The sequence below is a fragment of the Eucyclogobius newberryi genome, unplaced genomic scaffold (assembly GCF_026437365.1).
Source record: "Eucyclogobius newberryi isolate DKJ021-1_F unplaced genomic scaffold, fEucNew1.0.hap1 SCAF_8, whole genome shotgun sequence".
In the NCBI taxonomy this organism is placed as follows: Eukaryota; Metazoa; Chordata; class Actinopteri; order Gobiiformes; family Gobiidae; genus Eucyclogobius; species Eucyclogobius newberryi.
Window position 1 is genome coordinate 24345797 of NW_027316500.1, and position 18225 is coordinate 24364021.

Here is an 18225-nt window from a genome sequence, read left to right on the forward strand (position 1 = left end):
TTGCACATTACTTATAACCTATTATCATTTCCTATTGAAGACATTGCATGATAAAATTACAGTTTAGTATTTTACAAGGTCAGAGAATTTTAATAATTTAGACTGAAAGAAAAGATTGTGTTTGTTCAATAAAAAACAACTTCAACCCAAAAAGTGAAGTAAGGGAGGACTAATGAGGACTATATATATATAATATAATATAGGTGCATTTGATCTATGTATTGTTTTGCATTATTTATAATAGAAAGGCTCATTTTTGTATAATACAAAATAATTCATTTTTCTAATCGTTTTCTGAAATATTTTAAAGACAAAAACACAAACAAATACACTGTTCCTCAATCACAATTTGTTCACAAAGATGTTTTCCCACCTCTCATTTTCAAAACAGGTAATCAATATGAGCTTTGGAAATGTTATTATTAGTCAAAGAATGCGCTGCTCCCAAACAGAAAGTCTGTCTTTCCCCTTTTTCTTTCTTTTTTCATTAAACGGACTGAAAAGTGTTGAGCTTCAGTAACATGGCCCAGTGACATGGGGCAGTATCCATGAATCACTTGCTGTGCTTTTCAAGCTCATCTCTCCTGCCATCAATCAGCCGTGCACTTCCCCTGCTGTCCTGTGAGTGACCTGCTCCTCCAGTTAAATGTGTTTGGCTTTACTCAGACACCTCACCTTTCCCCAGCAACCAGCGACCACGGCCTGAAAGTGCAACCACACACGGCTAAGGCTCAAAGGTGCCGGTTCAAAAAGAGGACTGGAACAAGTGTAATCAGGCAGTCAGTGTGATTGCTGCACATAACCCTATTTATATATACATCTACAGCTTATAACTAATAATATAAACTCTGCACTTTTTGAACACATTTAGAGGGCCCAGTACAAACAGAGAAAGAAATAATATAGCATCGACAAACAAGCCCAATCAAAAGAACACAGTCAATATTTCTGAGGAATATATAAGGTTTTTAAATGAGCAGAAAGTATGAGCTCAAATGTTTTGGTAACGTTTCCTCAAAACTTCATCATTTCTGTGAAAATGAAAACGCTTTTATTATGTGAAAGCTACTTTGAAGCTAATGTTAAAAAAATCAGTCGAAAGAGGTCCACGGTGCTCCATGTGTCTAGATCAGGGCGATTTCTACTGAACAGTCATTTTCAAAGCAAAACACACTCTTCCTGTGTTACGTGAACACAAAGCAAACCATGTAGTGAGACAGAGTGATAAATGTGAATAAATGAACATACATGGCTTTTCACAAACTGGACTTTGAACCGTTTATTTCTCACTATCCTACAGGCCAAAAGCCAAACAACTGACGATAGTGTCGGTGTAATCCCTCATTTGTCCAGGCGTGTTCCATAGTAGAAAAAGCTTCAGTTGTAGTCATCTGGACTCAGTTTGAAAAAATATTTTTTCAAACTGAGTCCAGATGACTACAACTGAAGCTTTTTCTACAACTGACGATAGCTGGGCATCTGAAGACTGAACAGGCTGGTAACAAGTATTTATGAAGCATTGCTACCTGTTTTATTTACAACTAGAGGTGGCCAATTTGGACAAAAATGTATATCTCAATATTTGTTTAAGTATCTCAATAATGGTATTCAATCAAAACCTGGTTAAAGTATCAGACACATGTGCAATATCTGTAAAATCGTTTTAATCTTTATTCTGTAAATGTTTGAGTATGTAAACTGTTGGAAATGGTTTTTAACATGGTTTTTAACACACTCATTTAACCCTGTGTAGCACTTTGAGATTTATATTGATTATGACGATTATGATAATGATGATTATTATGCATATTGTTATGATTATTATGATGATGATTATTGTTGTAATCATTATCATTTTTACTCATCTTCACTATAAACGCTAAAACTTGATATTCAAATTATGCATATTTTCAGCATTCACAATATGATCTATGTTTTGATATATTCCCCATCTCTATTTATAACTGTTTCTCAACATAAACACAAAGCCTACATTCCACTACAAAGCCCATTGCTGTAAAAATGATTATATTTGGACCTCATGGCGTCACAGGCGTTACCGTAGCAACTTCCCAAATGTTAGCCGGAGAGAGTGGGCCCAACAAACAACAACATCTTCCCTCAGAGGGGACACACAATCCATTAATACACCTCCAGGCTCTTTCTAGTGTTATCTTTGGGAGACAATGATAAAAGGTCAGCTTGTCGTTAATTACAGGGAATCCTCACAACATCGGCTGGGACATATATAACACATCTGTGACACTCCCAGGCTCCGAAACACACCGACTCACTGCTATAATGTCCCTTTTCACCGCACAAAGCAAAACAAAGCACATCCATAACAATGCAACGCGCTTCAAATTTGCATAGGTCTATTTATTTCAGTAGGAGTTCGCATTTCCTGATAAATCTGCCATGAAATTGTTAATGATTTCTCACCTCAGCACACAAACCATCTGCCTCATTCAGCCTATCAAATGTATTACGTGAGTTGTTACAGCGCGAGGATCGCTCCGAATGGGAAGTCATGAATAATAGAAGACCCACGGTGTAGCGAGCTTGCATAATATCCAGCTTTTATAACCGCACATGCAACAGCAGTAAGTGTTTTTTATCATTGCTTTTGTAGAAGTATCACTGGAAGAGCGTCTAATTACACATACAGTGGCTCTTTCTCTCGTCAGTCGTCAGTCACGCAAACCCTCCAGTGAAGTGCGCTGACACATTTGCGATTTTTCCTGTTATTTTGAGCCAGGAATCATTGTTGTTCAAGAGCCATGAAAGAACAGAGTGGTTAGCTCGCCGCAGACAGTGGATCAACAGGGAGATGACACCGAACGCACCGCATTTGAGGAGGGGATTTTTCTTGAACGTTTATCCAATCTACATGTGAAAATAGAAAGCGGACGACTTTGTTTTAAAGAGCAATGAATAACTATGAAATGGGCAAAATACACCGTGAGTCACAGTTTCATAGCACGTCTGTTACAGTGTGCTTACGTTTAAGATGGCGGCACATTAACCACTAAACCCGCTGTGTTCACGCCATTTGAAATGTTGATGTCGGATATCAATTTTTTTCGATGAACAGCTTTGACTGGAATGCTCCAAAGTGTGGCATTAAACTCATTTATATTGCTTTAGTGTTGTCACAATACTGATATTTCGAACCGTTTTTGATACTGAGGAATACTGTAGGCTTGTTATTGAGTTCAATACCACAAAAATAATAAAAAAAATTGTTTTCAACACAACAAATGTATGCTTTATGTTACCATGTAGTCTTATACTAGTTCCGATAAAGCTTAAGGTTAAAATCATTGTAAATCTTCTCAGGATAAGTCATATTTGTCCTGTTTATGTCATTTTTTTTCAGTATTAATACTTGTTGAAATGAGGATCTAGTTTCAATACCATGTACTTTAGTTTTAGTATTGATTAGTATCTCAATTTCAATACTTTTGACAACCTTACCTAAAACTACCTTTAAAAAATGCATGCTTACAGTGAGTGTGATCACCTCTTCACAGATCTGCTTGTTTGTTGCGTACATGAGTTTTCACATTAGGTTTGTAATCGATAAATAGAAAACTTGACATGCAAATGAGCCAAAAATTATCAAAAACTCTGATTTGTACTTTGGCAACATCTGAATCTGAGCTAAATGAAACAACAAGTTCGCAAGTTTGAAGAAGCTTGTGTTTTGGCTGTCTAGACATTTTTAGTAAGAATTAAAGTAAAGTTTTAAAAATGAGAGCCCTGACCTGTAACGTGGCCCGTAAATGAGACCACTGCATTTTAGACCATGAAAAAGCAACTGCACCATAAAACTCCTACTTGCCCTTCAGCTCAGTATCAGCCTGTGCTTTGTTCATAAAGTTGAAACGCAACCTTTTGTTTGATCAAACCTGTGCATTTCTACGTCGTATTTAGCAATCCATCTTGTCCTTTGTTTTTTTTTAATCAGTATTCCGGAGTTAAAGCTTCACATTATGCAGCGCCAACTACCCTGGCATTATCGCGCCATGTGACAGATCGGCCTGCCATTGTGCGAGGTGCATTAACATTAAACAGCTTGGCCGACCGTCTGCCTCCTCTCCTTCTCTCCCCTGGTTCTTCCCTAAAATGTAGGAGACTGGGCAAAGGCTGTGAGAGCACCTGTCACTGCCAGAGGGAAGCCACATGACGGCCTCGAGAGCTGAGACGTGACATACTGACTGGCACCGAGGTTCTGACTGCACAGGGTACTCACATAATTCGATGCCAGGTCCGGGTGGAGATAGTCGATCCCTGTAATGAAATGACAGATTATGTTGGGAGAGGTTTGTCGGGTAAACAAAAGAACGGTAAATTCATGACTAAAATGATTTTTCCACTTCCAAATGCGGAGCAAAGGCACAAATGACATAAGGTTGAAATGAAATGTTCTTGCCGGATTGTGAGGTTATGACTAAAATGTCATTTGGATTTCCAAATTTGTCATGACATTTCCGTGTTTAATAGACTTCTTTTCCAGAACATTTGAATATAATAATAGCGTAGTAATAATGAAAATAATAAGACTGGGGATTGGCATCAGTGGATCTGAGAGAGTGGGTGGGGCAGTGGTAATGGAGGAGCTCAGAGAGGTAGATGGGGGCCAGGTTATGGAGGGACTTGTGAACAATGGTGAGGAGCTTGAAGTGTTGTGGGATGGGGAGTCAGTAGAGGTCTCTGAGGACAGGGGTGTTCACTGGAGGATGTGCGGCTGAAGAGGCAGGCGGCAGAGTACTGGATGTACCGCAGTCTGTTGAGGAGTTTGGAGAGTGAACCGTAGTGCAGGTCATTGCAGTAGTCGAGGCGGGAGGTGACAAAGGCGTGAATGAGGGTTTTGGTTGACTGTGCAGTGAGGGAGGAGTAAAGCATTGATCCTGAGTGATAGAAGGCCGTTTTGGTGATGTGTTTGATGTGGTGTTCATAGGAGAGGGTCAAGGATGATGCCGAGGTTGCGGAGGTGATATGAGGAGGAAACAGAGGTGCCATAATTGGAACGTGTGATGTTATTGTAGGTGTTGGTGAGTGTTCTGGGGCCAATGATGAATGTTTTGTAACAACTGAGGGAGTTGGATTGTAGCCAGGATTTTATTTTGGAGATGTAGTTTGTTAGGCTGGAGTGTGTGGTGGGGTTTATTGTTTTAGAGTTGAAAGTTATTAGCTTTAATTGAAGACTATGTCAGCGGATGATATGTCCAAGGGGGAGGATGTCCAGGATGATGAGGAGGGGGCCTTGAACAGAGCCTTGGGAGACACCTATAACTTTAACTGTAAATTGTTATGCTTATAATGAATCATTTTTGCTATATGGGTGGGCAATATTGATAAAAATGAGTACGATTCCATCTTCTTGATAAAAATATTCTCACATTGTATAAGGAATAAGCTCAAGGTGCAAGTCTGCACAAATTGGAATGTAAAGAATTAACCACAAAAGGAAAGAACTATATATATATATATATATATATATATATATATATATATATATATATATATATATATATATATCCCACCTCTATTTGCAATATATATTTTATATATATTTGATAAAAAACTGCTACTAAGTCTATACAGAAAATTGCAATAAAAAATGATGTTGGTCTAATGAATAAAGCTTGGCATGAAAAACAAATCATTTGTCAAACAGGTAAAGAAAAACTTGGCATCAGATTTTTCATCTGATGCCAAGTTTTTTTACTTGCTTGGTCCAGTGGCACTTCTTTATAATAGATACAAGTTTACAGTTTTGCCATTATCATATACTTATGAAAAGCAATTAGGCGAATTAGAAAATAAATATAATATAAATATAATAAGATCTGGATAAAACTCACCATCATCCATTATGGCGATGGTCACTCCTTTGCCCGTGTAGCCCAGTTGCCATGCTTCTGCCACATTTAGGTCCAGTCCAGGGGTCCCATCTGCTTGTCCTGTGTTTATCTAATCATTTACACACAATGAAGACCATCCATGAGTGAGGTGAGCGTCATTATGGCATGAATGTGGAAGACCTTTTCGTACGTGTGTGTGTGCAAACTGAAGGGGAGGTCACTTATTGTTGTTGCTTTAAAAGCTTTTTATCTGATACAAGAAAGAGAACGGGTCAGGCAAATAACGTCATAGTTGGATAAAAAGCGAGGAGATTACTGACACAATGACCAAGATAATAAATAATAAAATAAAGGTTTTAGAAGCTACTGAAATGAATGAATAGAAGTTATATATATTTTCATGAAGTATTATTGAATTGACATATGTATTACGGTACTTTTTGTACTCTTCCATCAACCATCATCATCAGATGTTATGCATGAATCTGTTTATAATTTGCTTTGAGTATTTTCAAAAGATCATATAAAATGTTAAAATGTTTAATCAATAGTGGGACGAATGAGGGATTACACCAACTAGTTAATTGCTGAATACTTAAAATATGCTTTTACCATTAGTTTTAATGTATTTCTTTAACATGTGGTCCATAAACTAAAGCATTACCCAATTTCACAATATTTTGACAAATTTTGGAGCTGTAAACTAATGGATGCACGAAACGCCGGTGGTTGTGCTAATGAGGGTTGGTTCGGTGAACGTGTCTGCCGTGATTAAAGTGGAAAAATGCTGGTCTAAAGGTTGCGTTGCGTGCAGACAGATGCTTGGCTGATTACTCACCAGATACCACTGTTTAGAGAATAACGGGTCACTCAGGTTGACTTCAATATCATTCAGATTTCTATAGCCTCGCTTTTGCCGGCTGAAACCGTCTTGCTCCACCACATTCTTCACCTGCCCCAGAAAAGAGAAGAAATGCAAGGTCATGCAATATATTCGCCTGTTCTTATGAAACATTTTATTAAAGGACCACATAGACTGAAAAGGGAAGCCAGAATGGGGTTTCTGTGATGAAAAATGTGTAGGTGTTCACGACTGCTCTGAACGCAGGAAATGATAGCACCCAGCTGTGTTCCACTCACTGTACCATTAGTAAAGAACATCGTGTAAATCAAATGACTATTCTCACCGTTCTAATCAGGAGGCTGCAGCGGGAGACGGTGCTGTAAAAAACACCACACCAGAGAATATTAAGGAAGAGCCGGTTTATTCAGAAAGGCTCGGCAATTACACTCAAACGCATGTTGTGTTTCTTCAAACAATTAAAGGGATGAACAGCTGCATGGCTTTTAGATAAGACAGTTCCTCTTACAGCTCCTCCATTCAAGGGACTGCAGACCTGTCAAGCTACTATTAGCAAGATAAGAGGTTAGCACGCACGCGGCTCACAGCAAGAGGGTCCAGAGTCGTGAACTCTGTGGGGGAATCTATGGAAATTATGCTTGAACCTACCAGAGAAGTTGTGGTACAGAAGAAATATAAGCAACATGAGAAAGAGCTTTTTACTTTCGAAATATTTGGCTTCGTAGTTGTAGTTGGATTTAAATTAAGGGCGGCAACTTTTAGTAGTCGACTAGTCAGTGATTGTTTTTCCAATTAGTCAACTAGTCAAACAATTGTTGTACATTGAGACTTTTAAATTACTTTATCAACCAAATGAAGGTTGAAATAATGTGACTGAAGGCCTCTAGATAGATAATATTTACAAATAAAGTGTTATATTGATAGAAATCAGACTTATTTTTTAACTATTATATTTGATAATGCCATTGTATTGTTTTTTTATTGTCTGTATAGTCCAGATAATGATTAGGATGATCAAAATAAGACTGCACTATTATAATCGACTAGTCATGATTAGTTAATTAATTGTTGCAGGCCTATTTAAATTATACCTGATTTGGAAGGGTAAAGGCATTTCCACTTTAAGTCTGGACCATTTTAATCCTTATTCTTAGTCATTTCTCTCTATAATTAGGGCCTGGATTAAATGAGTTATCAGCTTCAGTAAAATACATAAAACAAAACCGTTTTGAAATGAACAGACCAAAATTATTTGGATCACATTAAAGAGCAAAAAGTCCCAATACTACATTCATAAAGGTTCACAAGTGTACCTTTTGTGCTTGTTCGATATTTTGCAGGATTGAAACCAATGCAGTAGATCTATACCAGACACAGATAATTGAATGTGGCAAGCCCAAAGTGACAAGCGAAATGGAAAAGTGTCAAAAGTCATAACAAGCATTGGCATGTCCCTATACTACTGTCATCTGTACTGCTTTCTTTTGGGGCAGGATTCTGAAATGAAGCTGATGAGATTCCAGTCCATTCTTTGTGCAAATGTAATAGGTTTATGTGACGTCAGTGGATGCGTTCAGCCTTATCTTGGTGGATTACATCTTTCACTGGACAACAATCAAATTCAATTAAGATTCCATCGGGCTAAACCTGAAGATGATCTGAGAGTATTTTTGTGTCTGCATTGTTTGTGCTGTGATATGCAAATATTTAAAGTCAAATACTACATTTAGGGTTGGCCGAGATTTGAGTCTTCTGATGTGGCATAGTTTAGTTGTTTGTTTTCAATACAGAAAGCTTTTTGTCCTTTCAAGGTCAACTCTGAAAAGTCCTATACCTCTAGGTTGATTCATAACAATAATCTACAAATGATACACATATTGGCGATCTTGTCACATGATCAGATTGTCAAATTTGTCTGACAATGAACTCTCTCATCTTAAGGTAATAGTAGCAACAGATGAGAAGTAACAGATCCTGCTGCAAGACTTTTTCTTTACTTTCCACTGACAAAATTGTGCTCTTGGCTTGAATGCAAGTTTACCCTGATGGCAATGCAGGAAATGGAACCCCCCCAAAAGTTTGTAATGTCATCATAGAGAACATGTAGTTCACCAACAGAGTTTGTACAAAGGGCCCAGATATTTCTGCTACACCCCTGAATCCATATGTTTCAGGTTTGAACATTCAAACCGTTAGCAATAGCAATAAACGATTGCGATGATATGTAATGATCAATCAAGCATCAAGAAGGATTCACAAAAAGACTGAAATGTAGCAATGATGTGAAAAACTAATAAAATAATCCCATTTTATGATTTCAGAATATGTTTGAGCAGATCTGAACTTCAGAGTTAGTAGTTTTTACTCAGAATATGATGAGATATTTTGTTGTTTATGGTATTTATGGTAAAAACCCTGCAGCCTTCAAACTGCGATGAGATTTTAGATAAATCTTGCAGCCCTGACAGGGACGCATATGAATCCTGCATAAACTACAATTTGTTAAAAAGAAAAACTCCCTTGCATATTTTATAATATTATTTGGCATTTGGTAAAAACATCAAATTACTACACACTGTAACTCAAGTGGAATGAACATTATGTTTCTTGTCTTAGCTTTTAAAAGGAGAATCCAGCCGCCTCTCAGACAAGTGTTTACACATTTTGGAACGCTTTCAGCTACTTTACAAGCTGGCCTTTTAGATTATCCCTGGATTGAAAACCCAAAACGCATCTACAGCCAAACTTAGCAACACAGGTCTCCACACAACATCATTTCACAGGTTTAAGGCAATCTTTCCCAGCTGTCCTTAATGTACTTTCCTGCTTACCCTTCACAAATTCACTCAAGTGAAGAGAGGACATGTAGCCATTGTTGTGCGTGTTTGCCATGGCTGATAAAAGAGCACAGCGGCACTTAAGATGGCCTTTTAGCGCAGGCCCGGCCTATTCATTCAGACCTGTCTTTTATGACGTGCTCTAAGCAATCAGGAAACACACACACATAACGAGAAAAGGGCAAATAAATCTTTCGAGGGACACACATCACTGCCACATCATAAAACTCTCACTTTGCATATTCAAAGTGAGCAGAACATACGGCTAGGCACTATAGCAAACAATATATACATCTATTTTATTTTTTTTTAATCACAACCTGTAACCAGTACAGTCGATTAAAATGCAAAGATATGCAAAAATATCTGATTAAGAAACTTAGTAGTAGCATGAACATCTTTAAAATAAGGGTCTAGGCCAGGGGCCTAAAGCTGAAAGGAGATGTGGGTTAGAATTCTGCTTTTGTTCTGATCAGAGACGTTCCTCTGCACAAAACAATGCAACGATGTGATTGGCTGATTGGCGTTACCCACAAAAACTGCTCTTCTTTCTTATTTAGTCAGATTAACAGACATCACAACTGCTCTCCCACGCTGTTATATCTCGCTGCGTTCTGACGCACAGTGATGCAGGGTGCACGAGCGTGGCGGCAGGCTCATGGGCGGCTGGCTCATGGGGTGTGGGCTCATGGGGAGAGTCGGGCTCCTGCATGTTTGGAGTGAGAGGGAGAGTGAGGGAACGCGAAGGAAAGATGTAAACTCACTATGCAGTTGAAACTATTTCTTAAACCCTGCTCATCACTAACACACGGACCCGAACCTACTCCGCTTGGGTCAAGTCACTTAGGACATTTTTAGTGACATTTCTGAACTGTCCTGACCATTCACATTTGTGCAAAAATACCATTGTATTATCTTTTGTCAATCAAGAGCTGTCACAATGCTTTAATTGAAAATGTCATTTCGATTCTAGTACTAAGGGGAAATCGCCATACTCTATACAGATTTTGATACAACAATGATAATTAAAAGACAAAAGAGTGTCATTTACAACTTAAATATTGTACTTTCTTTAATGTTACCATAAGGTCAGGTGCTAGTTCTGATATAGATCATGTATTCAATTTAGTATCTAGCTTCAATACTAGTTTTATTATCAATTAGAAACTAGGCCTTGATTTATTTGAAAACTTTAGACTCACCTATCGTCATAATAACAATAAAGCCTGTAATGAATTAAACTAAATAGCTCATTTTTAATGAGCTTCTCTCAATTCACTTTTTTTCTACAGTCATTAGTATTTGTTGTAACTCTTTTTGAAAACCGAGATTAGGGCTTGACATCATTAATAAAGCGTCTCTACTTCTTTCAGAGACCTGCTTTAGTCACGGTTGTGTCCTTGATTTAGTTCTGTTTTAGTCTCACTTCTCCATTCAACAGAAATGTGTTAAGACATAAACTCAATAGTTGAGGTTAAAGTTTCAAACACATGTGAATCATTTTATATATTTTTTTAGATTACATTCTTATTACATTACATTTCTTTTATTATAAACTACATACACAATATTCAAATGTTGCACATCATCAAAACTACATTCACAATATAATAATGTTTCCATATATTGCCCACCTCTAACCAAGATTAAGCCCATTTTACTATTATGTGTCAAATTCATTATTGCCATTTACGAATATTCTTTAGAGCCACGTAAAACAGTGTCCCTTTCTCTCGCTCCGTCTTCACTTTTCTTCCCGTCACTTGGCATGAAAGCTGGTGCTTCCCCGGAGACAGCATGTCAAACTGCCCACTCCCACATCAAACACTACCCGTGCATCGGCAGCACCGCGCTTTGCCCACTGCCTGCTCACAAAGCTTTCCCTTCAAGTGGGAAAGAGCTTTGGCATCCTCCTCCCCTCCTCCTCTCTCCTGCACGTCCTATATTCCACCTAATGCGCTTCTCAGGGTCAACTAATGCTTCAGATTCACCGCTGGCTATTTGTTGCCATCACAGCTCACGATTTCCATTAAAATAACACTTGTTAATTTGTCTTTTGTGGAGCTAAGGATGTCTGCTTGAGTGGACCGAGCATCGGATTGAGCAGAGAGATGAAAGCTTGCCCTTACACAATCAATCAATGGCTCGCTTTAGATGTTCGACGGGGAACTCAGTGGTAAGACAACGTAGCAAGATCTAAAAGTCGATAAGAAACAGGCAGGAAAATACTTGATTTGATTTTTATTTTTGTTCAAGCGGTCTACAATGGCAGCATTAGGGAAAAAGAGCTCCTTGGAGGATAAGCAGACCATCCAATTCCAGTCAGTGCTCCAAGTTGTTTATTTCAGGGATATTAAGCAAGTGGGTAATGAGGACTCAAGTAGTGTTTTGTTTCTTTCTAAAATAACTCTTTTATTAGATAAACCCTTCAAGGCAAAATGGCCCAAGAGGAGACGGGGGACACAGAGGATACTCCATATCACAATTGAGTAATTATTACGATTGCACATTTTGAACACATCCAAGGGCATTATATGAACTGCTAAGCAAAATACAAGAATTTCATACATTTGAGAACAAGTTTGTAGCGGTCTACCAGGTTGAGAGGTTTTTGTTTTGTTTTGTTTCATACATAAAAAAACACAAGATCTTTTGTTGCTTGCAAAGGACATTCTATCACCTAAAATAATTGCAGTTTTTGTGATTTGATCATTGTGACCATTCAAATTGTAATTTTCTAAACAGGCATTGTTAAATCAACGGAACAAATCCTGCTGATTGTGTTTATTCCAGGCATGTTAACCAAACCTGTCATAAAAAAAAAGAAAGAGGTGACTCAGTATCAGGTTTATAAAATATTTTTTGAGTATTTATTGTGATTACATTGGCTATTTTTGTTTTCAAATCAGGATTCAGTTCATTGTGCACATTTTGAACAAATCCAGCTGACAACAAGCAAATACAAGAATTATAAACATTATAGAACATATTTTTTTAAGTCTAAACTGCAGGTTGAGAAGTTTTGTTGTAACGTAAGAAGATAAGATCTTCTGTTGTTTTTCTAGGACGTTCAATTGCCTGAAAATAATTGAAGTCTTTCTTTCATTTCATTCAATTGAATACCACAAGTTGTTTATCCCAGGCAAATTACCCCAATTACACAAGTAATGAGAACATGAGTAATTCTGTATGGCTTCTTAAAATAACTATTCTATTAGAGACAAACCCATCAAGGCAAAATGGCCCAAAAGGACAGACTGGAGACACACGGGACACTTCAGACTGACAAAGACGCTTGTGTAAATCACATACACGGCAAACGATAGTTGCAGTGTAGAGCATGTAAAGAGGCTGATTAGAAAGCCCAGCTCCCAATACATGGGCCGGACTGTGTGTGTGTGTGTGTGTGTGTGCCTGTCTGTGTGTGTGTGTGTGTGTGTGTGTGTGTGTGTGTTACGTGTGTGTGTGTGTGTGTGTGTGTGTGTGTGTGTGCCTGTCTGTGTGTGTGTGTGTGTGTGTGTGTGTGTGTTACGTGTGTGTGTGTGTGTGTGTGTGTGTGTGTGCCTGTCTGTGTGTGTGTGTGTGTGTTACGTGTGTGTGTGTGTGTGTGTTACGTGTGTGTGTGTGTGTGTGTGTGCCTGTCTGTGTGTGGTGTGTGTGTGTGTGTGTGTGTGTGCCTGTCTGTCTGTCTGTGTGTGTGTGTGTGTGTGTGTGTGTGTGCGTGCGTGCGTGCATGTGTGTGTGTGTGCGTGTGTGTCTTTCTCTCTCTCTCTGCCATTAGCCATATTAGCTTGCCGTTGCGGACTGCATTTATTTTCATTATCACCTCTCGCGAGTACAATTAGAGACGTTATTTGATTGTTTGTCAGCCTGCACCTTCACTTCTTTCAGCGGTGGATGCTACTCCTCATGCACACATGGAACTGTTCCCCCGTAATGAAAGAGAGAAAGAGAGAGATGGGAGAGAGCGAGAGGGAGGGAGAGAGAAGGAGCAGATGCATATATATGTCACATGCTTCTGTTGAGTAATAGAAGAATGTCTGTCCATAACCAATCATCAAGCGATCACACTGACAGACACAACTTATCAAAAGTGGGACTGAACACAGAACCCGAACTGGACCAAACCAGGACTGAATCAGGTCTAGAATAGGATCAAACTTAGCCTACATCAGGACTAAACTGGTCGCTAACCAGAAGTAATCAGGAGTTACAGTTGGTACATTTGTGCACCAGATGATTGTGAAAACTACCCTAATAAATAATGTGAAGAGACACAATCAACACAATTAATTTTTTAAGAATTTATAGCTAAAGTGTGATGGTTCTGTTGGGCTTTATTAGTGTGACAACAGAGGGAGAGTACATTTAGCTAAAGAAAGGGTTGGTTAACTAGATATTCACACACAAAACGGTATCATTTGTTTAAAATTTGGGCTGCAAGATTAATAGAAATACATTGCAATATAAAGTCTTCAACAAACAACAAATTACCTCCTCTCTGTGGGGTGCTGCAAACAAAGTAGATTAGACCACTACAAGACCTATGAGTTCAGCATAAGTAATGTGTATTCTCTTGTTCATCTCTGTGCGTGCGTGTTTTTTGTGTGTGTGTGTGTGTGTGTGTGTGCGTGTGTGTGTGTGTGTGTTTGCATGTGTGCGTGCATCTCACCCTGGGGTCCTTCTGCAGTCTCTGTCTGCTTCGGGTGCTGCGTTTGCTCCTGCTCTTTGAAGTGTCCTGAGGATAGAAGTGGAAAAGCCCCTCTCCGAAAGGAAGCTGCAGGAGACACAACAAATAAGTGGTGGCATCAAGGGCACTCCGAGAAATGTGCGAGGAGCCAAATTGAAGCGCCGTGGACAGATAGCCAATGGATCAGAAAGCCAGGTGATGTTACAAGGTCATTGTTCACGAGCTTGAAACCATTGATTTCACTGCTTTAGTTGAAGGGGCTATTTTGGGAATTCAAATAGATCATAAGAGCGGACAAATGAGATGCATCATACGGAGTCTCCCCTCCGGCGCTGTGCAGGGATTAACGACCTCTCTTTTGCTTTGGTAACTGCGAGGCTACAGGTCAATCTTGGAAATAAATATCTTCAGATGTGGCTGTCAGATCGGATCAGAAAATGTAATTCTTAAAATTCGGAAAGGCTAATCTTTCATTGGCTTAGTTCTCGGACAAACACAGATAAATCCTGCACAGAAATGAAAGACGTGACAATGATGATCCACTTTGTATGTACAGTAAGCCTCTGTTGTCTTGTTAATTAGGAGACCTTATGAGATAGACAATGCTTAATAGCGCACATCCCATTAGGACGAATATAGCTGCAGATTACATAACCTAGAAGGGAGGCAGCGAGGCAGGACTATGATGGGGGTTGATCTAGTGCCTACAAGAAAAGGAGCTAGCAATCAGAAGAGCCGGTAGCACACGCATGATGAGTTACAGATGGAAAGAGGATTCGGTGATGGTGGAGGTGCGGAGAATCGTCATTCAGAACAGCAGCTGGCCCTCCGCTCACCGCTACGCCTGGCTGGACAGGGCTTCAGCCAATTTCACCCACATATTTATTTTGACATGTGACAAGGTGCATACAGACACAGATAGACGCACAAGGCTAAGGGCAGTCACCCACATGTCTGGAACACACACATGCTTTGTTATCGCATTTTTTTTTTGCCATGTCCTGTTTATGATTAGGTCTATATTGTATGTGCAAGGGTGAATGAAATGTTATAGAAGAATATTGTCGTGATACTTGTCAGCGCTCCTTGAATTTTCATTATTAGCTTTTGTTATAAGACAAACTTATTTTTATTTCATCAAGATGTTGAACTATTATGGACAAACAAGGAATATACAATATTTAGGATTTTGCGTAGTGGCCTATTTATGAGAAATTGTCTCATCTAATCACCGTCAACGCATTTATCTGTTTGTAGTTTCCCAAAAGACTCAATACTCAATACCACCATGATCACAAAATGATAGTGCTTTCTTTATAATATCTTAATAATAATATATTGTGTCATATTAGTTCTGATAAAGATCATTTAAAAAATATGTTTATATGTTGTATGTATATATTATATATAATTGTTTCTCGCTCAAATGTGTTGATAATACTTTCAGTATCGATTTGTGTCTGATTTGTGATACTTTTAACAACCCTCGTAAAATATATGGTACTCTTCTATGTAATCAATTTCCAATTTATCTTCAGACTCAGACTTAGGTTTCAATAACCAGCTGTCCCAGACAAACACATATTTCCTACTCTTTCAGTAAAAAACTAAATGTGTGTCTTGGCCGCAGGCTTCTCCTGTTGGGAAGGATACAGTATGAGAGCTTAATGATTGGGAGGACCTCCTAGTGATGTGTGCTTGGTTAGAATGACGTCATGAGAAGGAGCTGGCCTCCAGGTAAAGTGTAAATAAAGTGAAATATCTCAAAGTCTGAAAAGCACAATAGTTCAGCTGTTTGTATTGCACTATAATTATGAACACTTTAATACTCATAATAATGTAGTTTAAAGGCATGTTTACATATAAATATTGCCAAACTGAGTATTTGGTTTGGGACAGAACAAGCGCATGTACATTTTGGTCTCGAGATGGATACAAAATGTTCTTGGCACACGTCCAGACCTGCCAGGAGAGGCCGGGTTGTCCCTTACCTTCCGTGCACTCTGGAACCCATATCGTGTTGCAAGTTGGTGCGCCTGGTCCTGGACGTCCTCGCGCAGCTGGACCAGGAGGTGCTCGCTCGGGACTCCGTGCGCGAGCTGCGTGGCGGCGAGCAGCAGCGCGTTCAGTACTACAAATCCCAGGGCTGTCCCATGTCGGGGAGATCCGCGCATCGTGCCTGCCTCGTCTCACTTCTCGTCCTCTGAATACAGTGCCCGGGATGCTCCTCTCCTGATGCTGATGGGAGGAAGAGGAGGCGGACGATAGTGGCAGGGAGGAGGAATCAAAGCTTTAGCGCGTTCATGTCCTCGCGTCTCTGTCTCTGTGGTGAACGCTACTTCCTGCTGTTATCAGTCCAGAGATGGAGTGTTGTGGTCCAAAGCTGCATCCTCAGCTTTCTTCCTCTCTCTCCTCCTCCTTCTCCTCCTCCTCCTTTTCTGCTCATGTGTAATTCATTTACCTTCTTCGCTCGGGTAGTTTGTGCGCATGACGTCGTACCAATGGCCTTGCAACGGCGGTGCGTGCGCCTCCTTCTCCTCTCCCTCCTCTTCCTCCTCTCCCTCCTCTCCCTCCTCTTCCTCCTCTCCCTGCTCTCCCTCCTCTCTCTCCTCTCCCTCCTCTCCCTCCTCTTCCTCCTCTCCCTGCTCTCCCTCCTCTCCTTCTCCTCTCTCTCCTCTCCCTCCTCTTCCTCTTCTCCCTCCTCACCCTCCTCACCCTCCTCTCCTTCTCCTCTCCCTCCTCTTCCTCTTCTACATCCTCTCTCCCTCCTCACCCTCCTCTCCCTCCTCTCTCCCTCCTCGCCCTCCTCTCCCTCCTCTCTCCCTCCTCGCCCTCCTCTCCCTCCTCGCCCTCCTCTCCCTCCTCACCCTCCTCTCCCTCCTCTCTCCCTCCTCTCTCCCTCCTCTCCCTCCTCACCCTCCTCTCCCTCCTCTCTCCCTCCTCGCCCTCCTCTCCCTCCTCTCCCTCCTCTCTCCCTCCTCGCCCTCCTCTCCCTCCTCTCCCTCCTCTCTCCCTCCTCGCCCTCCTCTCCCTCCTCGCCCTCCTCTCCCTCCTCTCCCTCCTCACCCTCCTCTCCCTCCTCTCCCTCCTTTCTCCCTCCTCGCCCTCCTCGCCCTCCTCTCCCTCCTCTCCCTCCTCTCCCTCCTCGCCCTCCTCTCCCTCCTCACCCTCCTCTCCCTCCTCTCTCCCTCCTCACCCTCCTCTCCCTCCTCTCCCTCCTCTCTCCCTCCTCGTCCTCCTCTCCCTCCTCTCCCTCCTCGCCCTCCTCTCCCTCCTCTCCCTCCTCACCCTCCTCTCCTTCCTCTCCCTCCTTTCTCCCTCCTCGCCATCCTCGCCCTCCTCTCCCTCCTCTCCCTCCTCGCCCTCCTCTCCCTCCTCACCCTCCTCTCCCTCCTCTCTCCCTCCTCACCCTCCTCTCCCTCCTCTCTCCCTCCTCTCCCTCCTCTCTCCCTCCTCGCCCTCCTCTCCCTCCTCGCCCTCCTCTCCCTCCTCTCCCTCCTCACCCTCCTCTCCCTCCTCTCCCTCCTTTCTCCCTCCTCGCCCTCCTCGCCCTCCTCTCCCTCCTCTCCCTCCTCGCCCTCCTCTCCCTCCTCACCCTCCTCTCCCTCCTCTCTCCCTCCTCACCCTCCTCATCCTCCTCTCCCTCCTCTCCCTCCTCGCCCTCCTCTCCCTCCTCTCCCTCCTCTCCCTCCTCTCCCTCCTCGCCCCGGATGAGCCAGGGGACACTTTTCAGCACCTTGGAGAATTCCTTCCCTCCCCTCGGCCTCCTCAGAGCTTCTGCGGCCGGGATTGGTCTGTGCGGATTGGAAAGGCACTGAAGCTGTAGGGCCTATTGAGGATAATAACTGACCTTTACGCAGAGGGATGCTGTTACTCTAGTCTAGACTGAATATTTGCAACACCACAGCAGGTCGTCTGAGAAATAAACAACTGACTTTGCACGTGAACTTGTACACGTGTTAAAAG

The 18225-nt window shown here is 41.2% G+C and overlaps 1 protein-coding gene across 1 annotated transcript in view; it reads right to left on the reverse strand.

The window, feature by feature from the left end:
* The window catches only part of pcsk2 (proprotein convertase subtilisin/kexin type 2), a 45311-nt gene extending 28491 nt beyond the window's left edge, over positions 1–16820 (reverse strand). The window contains exons 1-5 of the mRNA XM_072437452.1: positions 16251–16820; positions 14242–14346; positions 6709–6822; positions 5871–5979; positions 4256–4293 (exon numbers count right to left, since the gene is read on the reverse strand). Coding sequence (XP_072293553.1) covers positions 4256–4293; positions 5871–5979; positions 6709–6822; positions 14242–14346; positions 16251–16433 — 549 coding nt within the window. The 5' untranslated portion in view covers positions 16434–16820. The remainder of the gene's footprint in view (positions 1–4255; positions 4294–5870; positions 5980–6708; positions 6823–14241; positions 14347–16250) is intronic.
* Positions 16821–18225: the final 1405 nt, after the last annotated feature.